General features: G+C 42.7%; 1 protein-coding gene across 2 annotated transcripts in view; it reads right to left on the bottom strand.

Moving 5' to 3' along the window:
* LOC138655749 (alcohol dehydrogenase 1-like) overlaps window positions 1-14,098 on the bottom strand; it is a 169,412-nt gene that overhangs the window by 76,420 nt on the left and 78,894 nt on the right. For both annotated transcript variants that reach the window (XR_011316730.1, XM_069743619.1), the window contains exon 3: window positions 319-457. Coding sequence is in view for 1 of the 2 variants with exons in the window: in XM_069743619.1 (XP_069599720.1) it covers window positions 319-457 (139 nt within the window). In the remaining variant the exon portion in view is untranslated. The remainder of the gene's footprint in view (window positions 1-318; window positions 458-14,098) is intronic.

The raw sequence follows: 14,098 nt of genomic DNA, 5'->3' as shown, positions 1-14,098 counted from the left end.
CTGAGCTATTAGGGAATGTGAGAACAGGTTGTAATTTGTAGTATAGAAGAAGAAAAAAAGATTTTTCCACCACCTGGAGAAAACAGTAACAATGAATTGACATGACAAGTATCTGCTTAACTAATCATATGCTAAATAGTTGCAGGTCAAATTTATGTATGAGATAGCCAAGATGATTTTTTATAAAATAATAGTAGTCTCACGTTCGAGGCTGTAGTGGATGGTAAGATATAGGAGACAAAGACAAAAGTGAAAAACATTGTTACCCTTTTGCTAATCAGTGTACATAGTACAGCATAGATAAAAAGTAAAAGTTACCTGGTTTAATGCCAGTTACACTAGATCCCACACTTTCCACTATCCCAGCACCTTCATGCCCTAATATAATGGGAAATTTGATATCCAATGCCCCACTTAAGAAATGTTCATCTGACCTGCAGATTCCTGTGGCTATAATCTGAAAGAAAAGAAAAGATTTTAAGATTATTATAAATAAACTGCGGTAAGTGTGCTACAAAGCAGGGGCAGACAAAAGCCACAAAGGGCCCCCATGTAGGATGCGTACTAGGGCTCCCCTCTCCCTGTATACCGGTTTATCAGTTTACTTTATTCTCTTTATGTTATATATATGTCATGTTGTAACCCTTTTCACATGTACAGTACCCTTTAATTAATGGTGCTGTAAAACTAAATAAAAATAATTTCCCTCCAGTACATACACACACAAGCAGGCACATGTATTTACTTTTTAGTCAAACAAATACTCATTATACACACAAAAGCACATTATACAATCATACACACAAATAGAAAATAAACATATACATTATGCAAATATTTACACATTATATGCACATATATAAATTGCATAGCACACACATGTAACCAAGCATAAAATATGCACATATTTACTAGACAATGTGCACCCGTAATAACACTACATATGCATGTATACATTGGATACACATAAACACTAGTGATGAGCGAATGTGCTCGAGTCGCCACTACTCGATACTCACCTGAGTATTACTGTGCTCGGTGTACTCGGCGAGCATCGCGTATTTCCAGGATTATTCGGCGGGAGCTCGGGTCTCCGCCCTGCAATTCTGGCGCTATTTAGAGCACCAATGACAATGCAGTGATTGTCTGCCATGCACTGTAATGCCACAGCCATCTTTGTTGCGGTATTACAGTGATTGGCTGGCCACACAGCATCATCAGGTCTATAAGAGACCGGACGCCACCCTGCTGCTGAGATAAGGTCAGAATCATGGTTTTAATAGTTAGTGTGGGTCTGCTCTTGTGCAGTCCACAAATCCAGAGAAACTAACAATCTTTTTAGGGCTAATTCGGGGGTCCTGACCTGAGATTGCAGCGCTTGGTAGGTAGGTAGGTTGATGTGCACATATCCACATCAGAGCAAGGCCTGGAGGCACTATATGTAAATACATAGATCTCATTGCATACCTCCAAAAACTCCATTCCTGTCTGCTGCTGCTTATTTTTCATATACCTAGCTGCATTTATCCGTGGCATTTTTTTTCCTGCTTATACCTGCTCATTTTATTCTAAAGGAATCCATAGCCCCCTTTTTTCTACATTTATTTGCTTGGTCATGCTGCAGACCACAGCCAGGTCATTGTAATAGAAGAGCGTGCAAATCTTATAATTCTTTTTTTTTTGCCCCGGGCAAAAGATCTGTCCTTTTTTTTTTGGTGCTATCTAATATTTTGTAGTGTCTTACAACATTTTTGGACACCATTTTGCTGCCCCAAAAATTTGTAGCTGGCCCAAAAATATTTAGCTACAGTTCTTAGATTTATCACTGTGAGTTATATGCCACACGCATCGCATATCATTGCGCAAAATATAATTCAGTTTTAGTACTCCTTTTTTTTGTGTGTCATAGCAAACTTTTTGACACAATTTTGGTGTGCCCAAAACATCAAATCCACATTTATATCAGTCTGTTATCTCAAGTTGATGGCTGTGGTTGAAAAATCTTTTATTGGCAGGCATACGTTGCATAGTTCTGTCTGCTAGCCTTGTTCCACTCATTTTTTATTTTTTTCAAAAATAATTACCAACAAACATAAAAATAATTAATACAGTCTGTTATGTCAGGCTGAGGCCTGGTGTATCTGTGGTGGAAAAATCTTTTATTGGCAGGCATACATTGCATAGTTCTGTCTGCTGGCCTTGATCTACTCATTTTTTTATGTTTTCAAAAAATCTCCAAAAACAAAAAAAGTATACAGTCTTTTTTCTCAGGCTGAGGCCTGGTGTATCTGCGGTTGAAAAATCTTTTATTGGTAGGCATATGTTGCATAGTTCTGTCTGCTAGCCTTGTTCTACTCATTTTTCATTGTTTTCAAAAAATCTTCAAAAACATTAAAAAAAATACAGTCTGTTATCTCAGGCTGAGGCCTAGTGTATCTGTGATGAACAAATCTTCGCTTAGCAAGCATACTGGCCACATATAATTATTCTACAAATAAATTCATTTGTATTGAGGTTTTCACATATTTCAGTAGTCCATTTAAAATGGGCAAGGCAAGGGATGGGGAAGAGGATATGATGCTGATGCTGCATGCAGAGGACGAGGACGTGACCAAGCTGAAAGTGGTCGAAAGCAAAGACCCACATCTTCATGCTCGACCTGCCTGGTCCAGTTTCTAGAGGACTGCAGCACTCCACTATTGAAGCCAGAGCAGTGTGAAATGGTTGTTGGTTGGATAGCGGATAAAGCTTCCAGTCACTTAGCCACCACCACCACCACCATGTCTCCCACCACCACCATCAAGTTTGAGCAGCTGTGATTGTGGAACAGATATTACTCACCCTGATCCTCCTTCCTCACACCATGCCGAGTGCCCTGAGACAACTGATTACACACTTGGACACTCCGAAGTGCTGTTTAGTTGTCACTTTAAAGATTCTGGACTCTCGGCCGGTCAACTTGAAGTGGGGCCTGATGAGATCGCATGTAGCGATGCCCAAACATTTGAACAGCCATGGTCACACAAAGGCGATGGTGGGAAAGTGTCAAAAGAGGTGGACGATGATGAGACACAATTGTCAGAAAGTCAGGAGGAGGAGCAGGGTGTGGATATGGAAGACAAGGTGGTGGATGACATAGTGACTGATCCAACCTGGCATGAGGACATGCAGAGCAAGGACAGCAGCACACATGGGGAAGGAAGCATATCACCCCAACAAGCAGGAAGAAGTAGTGTGGTGGCCACAGACAGAAGGCGTGCATCCATTCCGCGTAACACCAACATAAAGGAAGTTGCCATTCCAACTGTTAGATCTTCCTGAGTCTGGTTATTTTTTAAAGACTCTGCCGATAACCCCAAACAGGCCACTTGCAGCACTTGACATGCCCGCATCAGCAGGGTTAATAAAACTACCAGCCTGACCACCACCAGTATGATTAAGCACATGGCAGCAAAGCAATCGACTTTGTGGGCCGAACCCCAGGCTCCTGGAACACTGCCTGCAGGTGACAACACTGTTTCTTCCACTGTTTTGCATAGAAGCCAATCTTCAGTTCACCGTGACAGTGAAGATGTCTCGGGCCCTGCACCTGTTGTGAATTCTGCTTTTGGGCTCCCTCCGGTGGTTGTAGGTGGTAATGCAGTTGTCTCTGGGCTGCAGTCCTGGACAGGTGTATCTGCTGATTGCAATTCTGACTGGGGTATTTAGGTTTGCAGGACACATTAGTCCTTGCCAGTTGTCAATGTTTCTAGGGAAGTGTTGGATCTCTGTCTGGCTTCTCCTGCTTAGCTGCCAATTCAGCAAAGATAAGTGTCTGTTTCTTTTTCTTTGGCACACAAGCTGTGTGCTTGTTTTTTTATTGTATTCCTGCTCTGAGTGTAGGAGTCTCTGGAGTTGCAAATATACGTTCCACGTCTTTAGTTAGATGGAGGAAGTTTTTGTATAATCTGCTGTGGATATTTTTGGAAGGGTTTTAATACTGACCGCACAGCACGCTGTCCTATCCTTTGCTATTTTAGCTAGAGTGGGCTCTTGTGCTAAATCCTGCTTTCTGCCTGTGTTTGTCTTTCCTCTCCTACTCACAGCCAATATTTGTGGGGGGCTGCCTATCCTTTGGGGTTCTGCTCTGAGGCAAGGTAGTATTCCTATTTCTATCTATAGGGGTATCTAGTCCTCCGGCTGTGACGAGGTGTCTAGGGTTTGTTAGGTACAACCCACGGCTACTTCTAGTTGTGGTGTTAAGATCAGGTTTGCGGTCAGTATAGTTACCACCTACTCCAGTGAAGTTTTCATGCTGCTCCAAGGTCACCGGATCATAACAGTTGCCCACAGTCAGCCAGCACCATCATCAAGCCCAACCACATCCTTGTCCCAGCCCAGCCTTCAATTGTCTATACCCCAGTCATTGGAACCCAAGCGGAAATAACAAAGCCAATGCCAATCAGTTCACAGTACTTAACATTTCTCTTCTGCTTGTGCTTGAAATGTTGCCTTTTAGGCTCATTGAGACGGAAGCTTTCCGCAACCTGATGGCAGCAGCCATCCCAAGGTACTCGGTCCACAGTCCCAACTCTTTCTCCCGGTGTGCCATACCGACATTACACCAGCATGTGTCTCTCAACATTACCTGTGCCCTCAACAATGCTGTTACTGGGAAATTCCACCTAACCATTGACACATGGACAAGTGCTTGGGGGCAGGAATGGCACATCCCACTGATGGCACACTGGGTTAACATAGTGAAAGCTGGGACCCAGTCGGACCTTGTGATGGACTCAGCTCAGCCTCATGTTGTCGCAACATGGATTGGTAGACAATGAGGAGAAGGAGGAAGAACAGGAGCTACTTTAATGCACTATAGACGGTACTACAAGCACAGCTGTCATACCGTCTGTTCAGTGGGAATGGCCTGAGGACAGGAACTAGGAGGAGGAGGATGAGGAAGAGGAGGAGGAGGAAGAGGATGACAGCATGGTCAGTCATCTTGTTGGTGAGGATACGGAAGTGTTGCCTGCTAGCAATCTGACACGCATGGCTGACTTTATGTTGATGTTGCTCTGTGTTTCCCGTGACCCTCGCGTTATTAAAATTTTCACTGAGACTCATTACTGGTTGGTGACACTTCTAGACCCATGCTACAAGGAGAACTTTCAATCTCTTCTTCCAGAGGCAGACAGGTGTACAAAAATGTTGCTGTACCAGAGGGTCCTTGTAGTGGAATTGCTGAAGAAATTCCCATGTGAGAACGATAGCAGCAGACGTCAGAGTTTGTTTTACAACCAAGGAGTCCAAGTGAGAGAGACAGAAGTACAATCCAGCTCAAGCAGGGGAACAATGGCAAAGTTTTGGGACAGTTTTCTCAGACCCACCCATCGTTCTGGCACAGAGGCAAGGTATGCTGGCACAAGAAGTGCAATGTTTGGGAAGATGCTGAGGGAGTACCTTGCAGATCATACAAACATCCTCCGTGATTCCTCTGTGCCTTTTAATTATTGGGTATCCAACCTGGATATGTGGCACGAACTAGCTCTCTACTAGATGCTAGCATTCTGTCAGAGCGGGTTTTTAGTGCTGCTGGTGGAATTAAAACAGATAAGCGTATCAACCTGTCAACTGACAATACTGACAGGCTGACTCTAATAAAAATGAACAAAGGCTGGATTGGGCAAAATTTCTGTACACCACCGAATGAAAACAGCGAAACATGACCTCAAATACATTGTCTTTTTTGTGGAGGTGTATTGTCATGCACTTATTCCCAACCACACATGGGTATCCGCTTCCTGATTTGGTCTGTTTGGTGTTATCCTCCTCCTTATCCTTATCCTCATCATCCACAACCAGTACAGAACCAGGGTGAACGTATTCCGTGATGCAAAAGTCACTCAATTTTTGTGCTTTTATGATACCCGTTACTAATTAGAAACCAAAACAAATGTTACTCCTCCAGGGGGAACTGTCATCAAAATGAGATGTACGTATATATTCTTCCCATTTATTCTTATATTTTCCAGTTTTACTATCTCTGGACTGTCCAAATATGACCTAGTCTTTACCTCTACAATAGAAAAATATTGAAATACTATTATATTAAATTATTTGCATCCCTGTCTCTGAGCTGTTGCTAGGGACAAAAATATCTTGTTGGACACATTCTGGCTTCATATCTATAAACCTGTGTTCGCACCTCCCTTTTGTTATTTACGTTCATAGGTGGATTCACATCCTTCATTAATTTGTTTGATTTCAGTATGATTTATCTTTGTCTCCTCATTCTCCACTACTAGATCACCAGGATTCAGAGGCGTAGCTAGGGTTTCAACTTAGGGGGGGCAAAACATCTGAGTGGGCCCCAACCAGCTAACCCTGATTACACCTATGGTTGCATTCTAATTGTGAATATAGTAGAACCTCAGAATATGACCGCTCTGTTATTGAAAATAAATCTATATACAAAAACGAACATTGATTTTACCGTCATATTGTGACGATATGCAACTTTGATGGTTGCAATACTCTGAGTGCCCCTATAACAATACAGTAATGCTTAAGTGTCCACTTTACATTTAATAATGTCCCCTAAGTTCCCTCATGAACTGCTCCATAATGCACAGTGAGCTCAAAGCTTCCATATACACAGTATAAGGTCCCCACAGCTCCCCTATACACATTATGGTGAGCTCAAAGCTTCCCTATACACAGTATAAGGCCCCCACAGCTGCCCTATACACAGTATGATGATTCTATAACTCCCCCATACACCATATGATGTTCTCACTGCTCCCCTTTACACAGTATAATGCTGACAGAACTCCACTATACAAAGTATAATGCCCCCCAGAGCTCCCGTATATACAGTGTAATGGGCCAACAGCTCCCATATGCACAATATGCCATCACAGTTCCCTGTACACAGTATGGTGGGTCCACAGCTCCCTTATACACAGTATTATGGGCCTGCAGCTTCCGTCAAACAGTATGATGTCCCTCACAGTTCTCCTGTACACAGTATGATGTGGCCACAGCTTCACAGTTCTCCTGTACACAGTATGATGAGCCCGCAGCTCCCTTATACACAGTATGATGTGGCCACAGCTTATTTATACACAGTATGATGGGCCCGCAGCTCCCTTATACACAGTATGATGGGGCCACAGCTCCCCTATACACAGTATGATGGGCCTGCAGCTCCCCTATACACAGTATGATGGGCCACAGCTTCCTTATACACAGTATGATGGGGCCACAGCTCCCTTATACACAGTATGATGGGCCCGCAGCTCCCCTATACACAGTATGATGAGCCCGCAGCTCCCTTATACACAGTATGATGGGTCACAGCTTCCTTATACACAGTATGATGGGGCCACAGCTTCCTTATACACAGTATGATGGGGCCACAGCTTCCTTATACACAGTATGATGGGGCCACAGCTTCCTTATACACAGTATGATGGGCCCGCAGCTCCCTTATACACAGTATGATGGGCCCGCAGCTCCCTGTCATGATTTGGCAGTCTGCAGTCACATAAAGTGACTGCAGACATTTATTCCAAGCCTTTATCAACTTTTAATAATAAGCAATTTATTACTATAATTATTAAAGCACCACTCTAGCAGGGTTTTTTTTCCACTACTGGAGTGGTATTTTAAGCGCAAGTCCCCATCCCCGGTCATTTACTCATCCTCCGGTGTATTCACTATTTTGTGGCACTGTTGCAGTTCCACAGCTCAAACTTGTGAGCGCAGCTTCTGACTGGCCAAAAGGTAGAAGCTATGTCACAAGCGCTCAATGTAGGACTATGAGGCTATGTGCACACGTTGCGGATTTTCCCGCACCGTTTTTGCAAAATCCACACGTAAACATGCTACATTTTACCTGTGGATTTACCGCGGATTTCCTGCGTTTTTTGTGAGGATTTCGCCTGCGTTTTTACACCAGCGGATTCCTATACAGGAACAGGTGTAAAATGCTGCAGAATCCGCACAAGGAATTGACATGCTGCAGAAAATACAATGCAGCGTTTCCACGCGGTATTTTCTGCACCATGTTTTCCATAGGTTTACATGGTACTGTACACCGCATGGAAAACTGCTGCGGATCCGCAGCCAAATCCGCAACATGTGCACAGAGCCTGAGAGTGAGAAAGAGGCCAGAGCGAGGCTCCCATAGACTCACATTGATTAGTGACCTCTGCGCTGCTCCATGAAACACTGGAGCCGCGGACAGGTCACAAACTGCAGGAGACGGAGCCGAGCAGAGCCTAAAACAGATGAAGACGCCAGAAGGTGAGTATCAGACTGGGGGCAGCGGACTTGGATTTTCAGCACCGCTCCAGCAGTGAAATAAAAAAAAAATGCTAGAGTGGTGCTGTAAATGTGATACAGCTCTTGGTTACTATATGGGGGCTTCATATACTATTACTCATAAAAGACCCAGGTGGTATGCATGAAAAGCCCCCTACCCCCCCCCCCCCCATCATCACCAGCCTCCCCAGACAGCAAATATTACATGTGATGGAGCACATATAATATAAAACTTTATAATATTCAGCCCCCAGTGACCTGTCCCCCCTCCCCCACTTCAGCCCCAATACCCCCATCATCTAACATCCACCCCCTCAGTGCCCTGTCCCACCTCACCCACCTTCAGCCCCCACAACACCCCCATGGTCTGACAATCACCCCCCAGTACCCTGTCCCCCTCACCCACTTTCAGCCCCCACAACAACCACATGGTATCACATTTACCCCCCAGTGCCCTGTCTACCCTCCCTCAAAACACCCCCATGGACTCACATTTACCCCCAGTGCCCTGTCACCCCTCCCCCATGGTATCACATTCAGCCCCCAGTGCCCTGTCTCCCCTCCCCCACAATACCCCCATGGTCTCACATTTACCCCCCAGTACCATGTCCCCCTCACCCACTTTCAGCGCCCACAATACCCCAATGGTCTCACAGTCACATCACTGTGACATACCTGAATTTAATAAACCTAAAATGTTCCATCCCCACTTACTGATAATGTTTGCAGGCAGGACCAGGAAGTGTCTGGTAAAATGCAAGTTGTGGGCACTAGGACCCAGCGTGCACAGAGTGAAGAAAACTGCAGGCGGGGAATGAGGGAAAAGCTTCATGATCAGGTCAGACGGGCAAAACCATTCACTGCAGGAGGGGGAGACTGCAGCCAGACACTGTGCTAGTAGCTAGCTGCAGAGTCTCCATCTGTCAGATGGGAGCAGACATTATACTGCTCTCCTCCATGCTGTGTTCTGCCTTGTTACAGAAGTGGCCCTGGCTCCTGGTGGGCCCCTTCAGGTGACCGGGCCCGGGGCGACGGCCCCCTCTGCCCCCCCCAGTAGCTATGCTACTGCCAGGGTTAACGTGTTCTGTGCTGCTACAGGCCGTCCAATTATTGGCAGGAGTGTCTATAATGCACATAGTATATTTGCTTTTCCTTAGCCCATTGTAACCTTGTTTATTTCTGTTTAGGTGTTAATGATGGCTTTCGTTTAGCTTTTCTGTATGTAAATGCCATTTTCTTTAGGCGGTTTCTTACAGGTCAGTCACAGACGTTGACTCCAGTTTCCACCCACTCGTTCCTCATTTGCTTTGTTGTGCATTTCCTGTTTTGGAGACATATTGCTTTAAGTTTCCGGTCTTGACGCTTTCATGTCTTCCTTGGTCTACCAGTATGTTTGCCTTTAACAACCTCCCATGTTGTTTTTATTTGGTCCAGATTTTAGACACAGCTGACTGTGAACTACCAACATCTTTTGCAACATTGGGTGACGATTTACCCTCTTTTAAGCATTTGATAATCCTCTCCTTTGTTTCAATTGACATCTTTCATGTTGGAGCCATGATTCATGTCAGTCCACTTGGTGAAACAGCTCTCCAAGGTGTGATCACTGATCACTCCTTTTTAGATGCAGTCTAACGAGCAGATCTAATTTGATGCAGGTGTTATTTTTGGGTATGAAAATTTACAGGGTGATTACATAATTTTTTCCTCAGAATTGATTGATTCCATAATTTTTCCCCTATGCTTGGTTAAAAAAAGTAACCATTACTGACTGCCACATTTTTTGTTTTTGATTTGTTTTAGTGTTTCTTAAAGACAGAAAGTTGCCATATGAAATGATTTTAGTTTTGTGCCATGTCTGTGACCTGTTTTTCTTCTACAAAATTAAACAACTGAATGAACATCCTCCAAGGCCAGTGATTCCATAATTTTTGCCAGGGTTTCCATATACTGTACCTAGCTGCAGTTATCCGTGGCAATTTTTTTTATTTATTTTTTTTTAAATGTTATACCTGCTCATTTTATTAGAAAGCAATCCATAGCCCCCTTTTTTCTACATTGATTTGCTTGGTCACGCTGCAGACTACAGCCAGATCATTGTAATACAAGAGGGTGAAAATATATATTTTTTTAACCATTTTTTTTTTGGGGGGGGGGGGGGTGCAGGCATCAGATGTGAGTGCGCCAAAAAATCTGGACTTTTTTTGGGCACTATCCATTATTTTGTTGTGTATTTCAACATTTATGGACACCATTTTGCTTTCCCAAAAATCTGTAGCTCGCCCAAAAATATTTAGCTACAATTGTTATATTTATCACTGTGAGTTGTACTTCACACGCATCGCATATCAATGCACTAAATATCTTACAATTTTAGTACTCCAATTTTTTTGGGGGGTGTAATAGCCAATTTTTGGACACAATTGTGGTGTGCCCAAAAAAATCAAGGCCACATTTTGATCAGTCTGTTATCTCTGGCTGACACCTGTTGTATCAGTGGTGTCAAAATCCATGCTTTCCAGGCATACGTTGCATTGTTCTGTCTGCTAGTCTTGGTCTACTCAGTATTGATTGTTTTCAAAAATTTAAAAAAAATTAAAAAAATTAAACAGTCTGTTATCTCTGTCACACTCCTGGTGTATCTGTGGCATCAAAATCTTCGGTTAGCAGGCATACGTTGCATTGTTCTGTCTGCTAGCCTGGATCTACTCAATATTTATTGCTAATAACCTATCAAAAAGTGGGAAGCACATACCAAAATAAAAGAATAATTTTCATTGAAGCACATAAGTAAAATACATTAAAATAGATAGGGACAAAGTTGCAAAAACTACCGCTTACAAATGCATGCTCAAAAAATGATAGCTAGTGCTATCACAATTCAAGAAAGATAACTAACACAATGTCTAACCAAATAAATCATTTTCAAATGGTAACACTTTAGTAGGTGTAGAAAGTATTTGCATAGTTCATAGTAGGCATAATGCCTTACAGTACCAATATAAGTATAAGGCAAATACAGCTATTATGTGCATAGAAGAGTTTTTATGATTTGCTGGTCAATATAACAGCAAAAAGATTCACCAAAGTACATAAAATGCAAGAATGTACAAAATCTAGGCAAAAAAGAGTAACATGCACAATTTATGGTAGGCAAAATACCTTACCATATAAAAGTATATGTAGCAGCCAAAAAATCAATAAAGTGCAAATGTGCAAGTGATTGCTAACAGATGCAGCAGCAAAGATTGTACCTGAGTATACAGAAAGTGTCGAGCAGCAAGTGCTGTGGTGGTGGACTAACCTGATGAACAGACTGTAGGCGCCACAGTTGGACCCCGATGCGCATTTCATGTTAGCTTTGGGGAAGTCTGTCAGTATTTATTGCTTTACAAAATTCCAAAAAAACCTTAAAGAAAATTTAAATAGTCGGTTTCTCCGTCAGACACTGGTGTATCTGTGGTGTCCAAATCTTCGCTTTGCAGGCATACGTTGTATTTTGGGGTCTGCTAGCCTTGGTCTACTCATTATTTTTTCTTTAAAAAATATTTAAAAAATAAAAACCAAAAATTTTAACTGTCTGTTATCTCCGTCAGACGCTCGATGTATCTGTGGTCTCCAACTACTTGCTTTTCAGGCATACTGATCACATATAATTTTTCTCCAAATTAATCCATTTGTATTGAGCTTTTAAAATATTTCAGTTGTCCATTAAAAGTGGTCAAGGCAAGGGATGGGGAAGTGGACGTGATGCTGATGGTGCATGCAGAGGACAAGGCCGTGGCAAAGCTGAAAGTGGACCACAACAAAGGCCAAAATGTTTGCGCTCAACCTTCCTGTCCCAGTTTCTAGGGGACAGCAGCACACCACTATTGAAGCCAGAGTAGTGTGAAACGGTTGTTGGTTGGATAGCAGATAATGCTTCCAGTCACTTAGCCACCACCACCATGTATTCCATGCGGTCTTTCCATTTTTCCTATCTCTGGACCATCCTCTTATGACCTAGTGTATGCCTCTCCAATCTAAAAATATTGAAATACTATTATATTGAATTTTTATTTATAGCCCTGTCTCTGAGCTGTTGCTAGGGACCAACATATCTCGTTGGACACATTCTGGCTTCATATGTATGAACCTCTGTTTGCAACTCCCTTTTCTTATTTTCTTTCATAGGTGGATTCACATCCTTTCATCATTTCTTGGATTTCAGTATGATTGATCATTCATTATGTCTCCTCATTCTCCGTCACTAGATCACCAGGGTGAACGGGTTCTGTGCTACTTCAGCCAGTCAAATTTTTTCCAAGGGTGTCTATGATGCCCATAAAATATTTTTAACAATTTTACTCCGCCAGGGGGAAATGTTTGTCAGCCCATGCACTTAGTGTATGGGCATTACAAGTCTAGGATACCGGCTCCTTAACATTGGGCCTAGTTTTTAATAATGCCTTCCTCCACATCTCATCATTCTCCTCCACCAGAACAGCATGGTGAACATGTTGTATGCTGCTACAGACATTCAATTTTTGGGCAAGGGTGGCTATGATCCCCATAAATAATTTTTTTAAAATGTACCCCCATGGGGAAATGTTTGTCAGACCATGCACTTAGTGTTTGGGCATTATGAGTCTAGGAGACCTGCTCCTTTGTAATGGGAATTTTTTTATGCATAAGGAAACAGTATGGCAGGACCAACTGAAGAATGTGAAATGGTTTTCCTGTCGCCATCAAGTGACTGGGTTCAAAGGCTTCTTGGGGCGCATATGACTGGGTAGCAGGGCAGGCCTTGTATTTAAGTACATAAGAAAAGAGTATGGGATTACAAAATGAATAATTTGAAGTGTATTTTCCTGTGTCCATCCAGTGGGTTCAAAGGCTTATTGGGGTGCATATGACTTGATAGCTGGGCAGGCCTTGCATTCAATGCAACTTTTTTTCAGAAGGCCCTCCTGTACCTCTCGTGAAAGGGGTATTGGGGTGCATTGTAATTGTTGGCAGCTCAGCTACTCACTGCATAGGCAATAACAGCAGAGGAGACCCAATGTTTAATAATGTTCCTTTAAGAATATTAATGCCGCCTGATGCCCCCCTAAAAATAGGTTTTGTGACTTTAAGAGTCCCTCCTTCAGAAATGAAACAAGATGTGTCTCCTTTTGTGTCACACACCACATGGCCAGCTAGGGTTGTTAAATGTTACAATAACATTTCCCAGTGAATGCATTTGTATTGGTTGAAAGCAATGTTAAAGTTGAAAAACGCATCAAAAATGCTGAGTGTGAACATAGCAAAAGTGGTGGAGGAACATTTCAGTCAGGGGTTAATTATTTTGCTTTACATACAAGTCATTACCATGGAAAGGATGTACCTTAACATATTTCCCAGCAAAATCCTTTTTGGTTTAGTTTTTAGATGTTTTTTTGTGCACCTGTAAAAATGGCCTGAAACTTTGACAACATTTCTAACCGCTGTGATCTAGCAGTCAGAAATGATTCCAAGGGAGATCCCCATGATGTTCCTGTGTCATTTTTGCAGTGTTTCCATCATTTTCAGACGTTTTTAGATCTTAAAAGGACCCCCAGGGGGATCGCGGTAAAAATACTCATGTTTCCCATAGACTTGCATTGGACTCGTTGCTCAGGTCGAGTAGCAGAGTATTCCAAATTGCTCGACCCGAGCAATGAGCACCCGAGCATTTTAGTGCTCGCTCATCACTAATAATAAACACACATTATTTGTGCTCAGATATATATCCATTAGTTAAATACATACACATTACACATGCATATGATAC

This window comes from Ranitomeya imitator, chromosome 1 (genome assembly GCF_032444005.1).
Source record: "Ranitomeya imitator isolate aRanImi1 chromosome 1, aRanImi1.pri, whole genome shotgun sequence".
Lineage (NCBI taxonomy): Eukaryota > Metazoa > Chordata > Amphibia > Anura > Dendrobatidae > Ranitomeya > Ranitomeya imitator.
The sequence above is the reverse complement of the archived record's forward strand: the minus strand, read 5'-3'. Positions and strand labels throughout refer to the sequence as shown.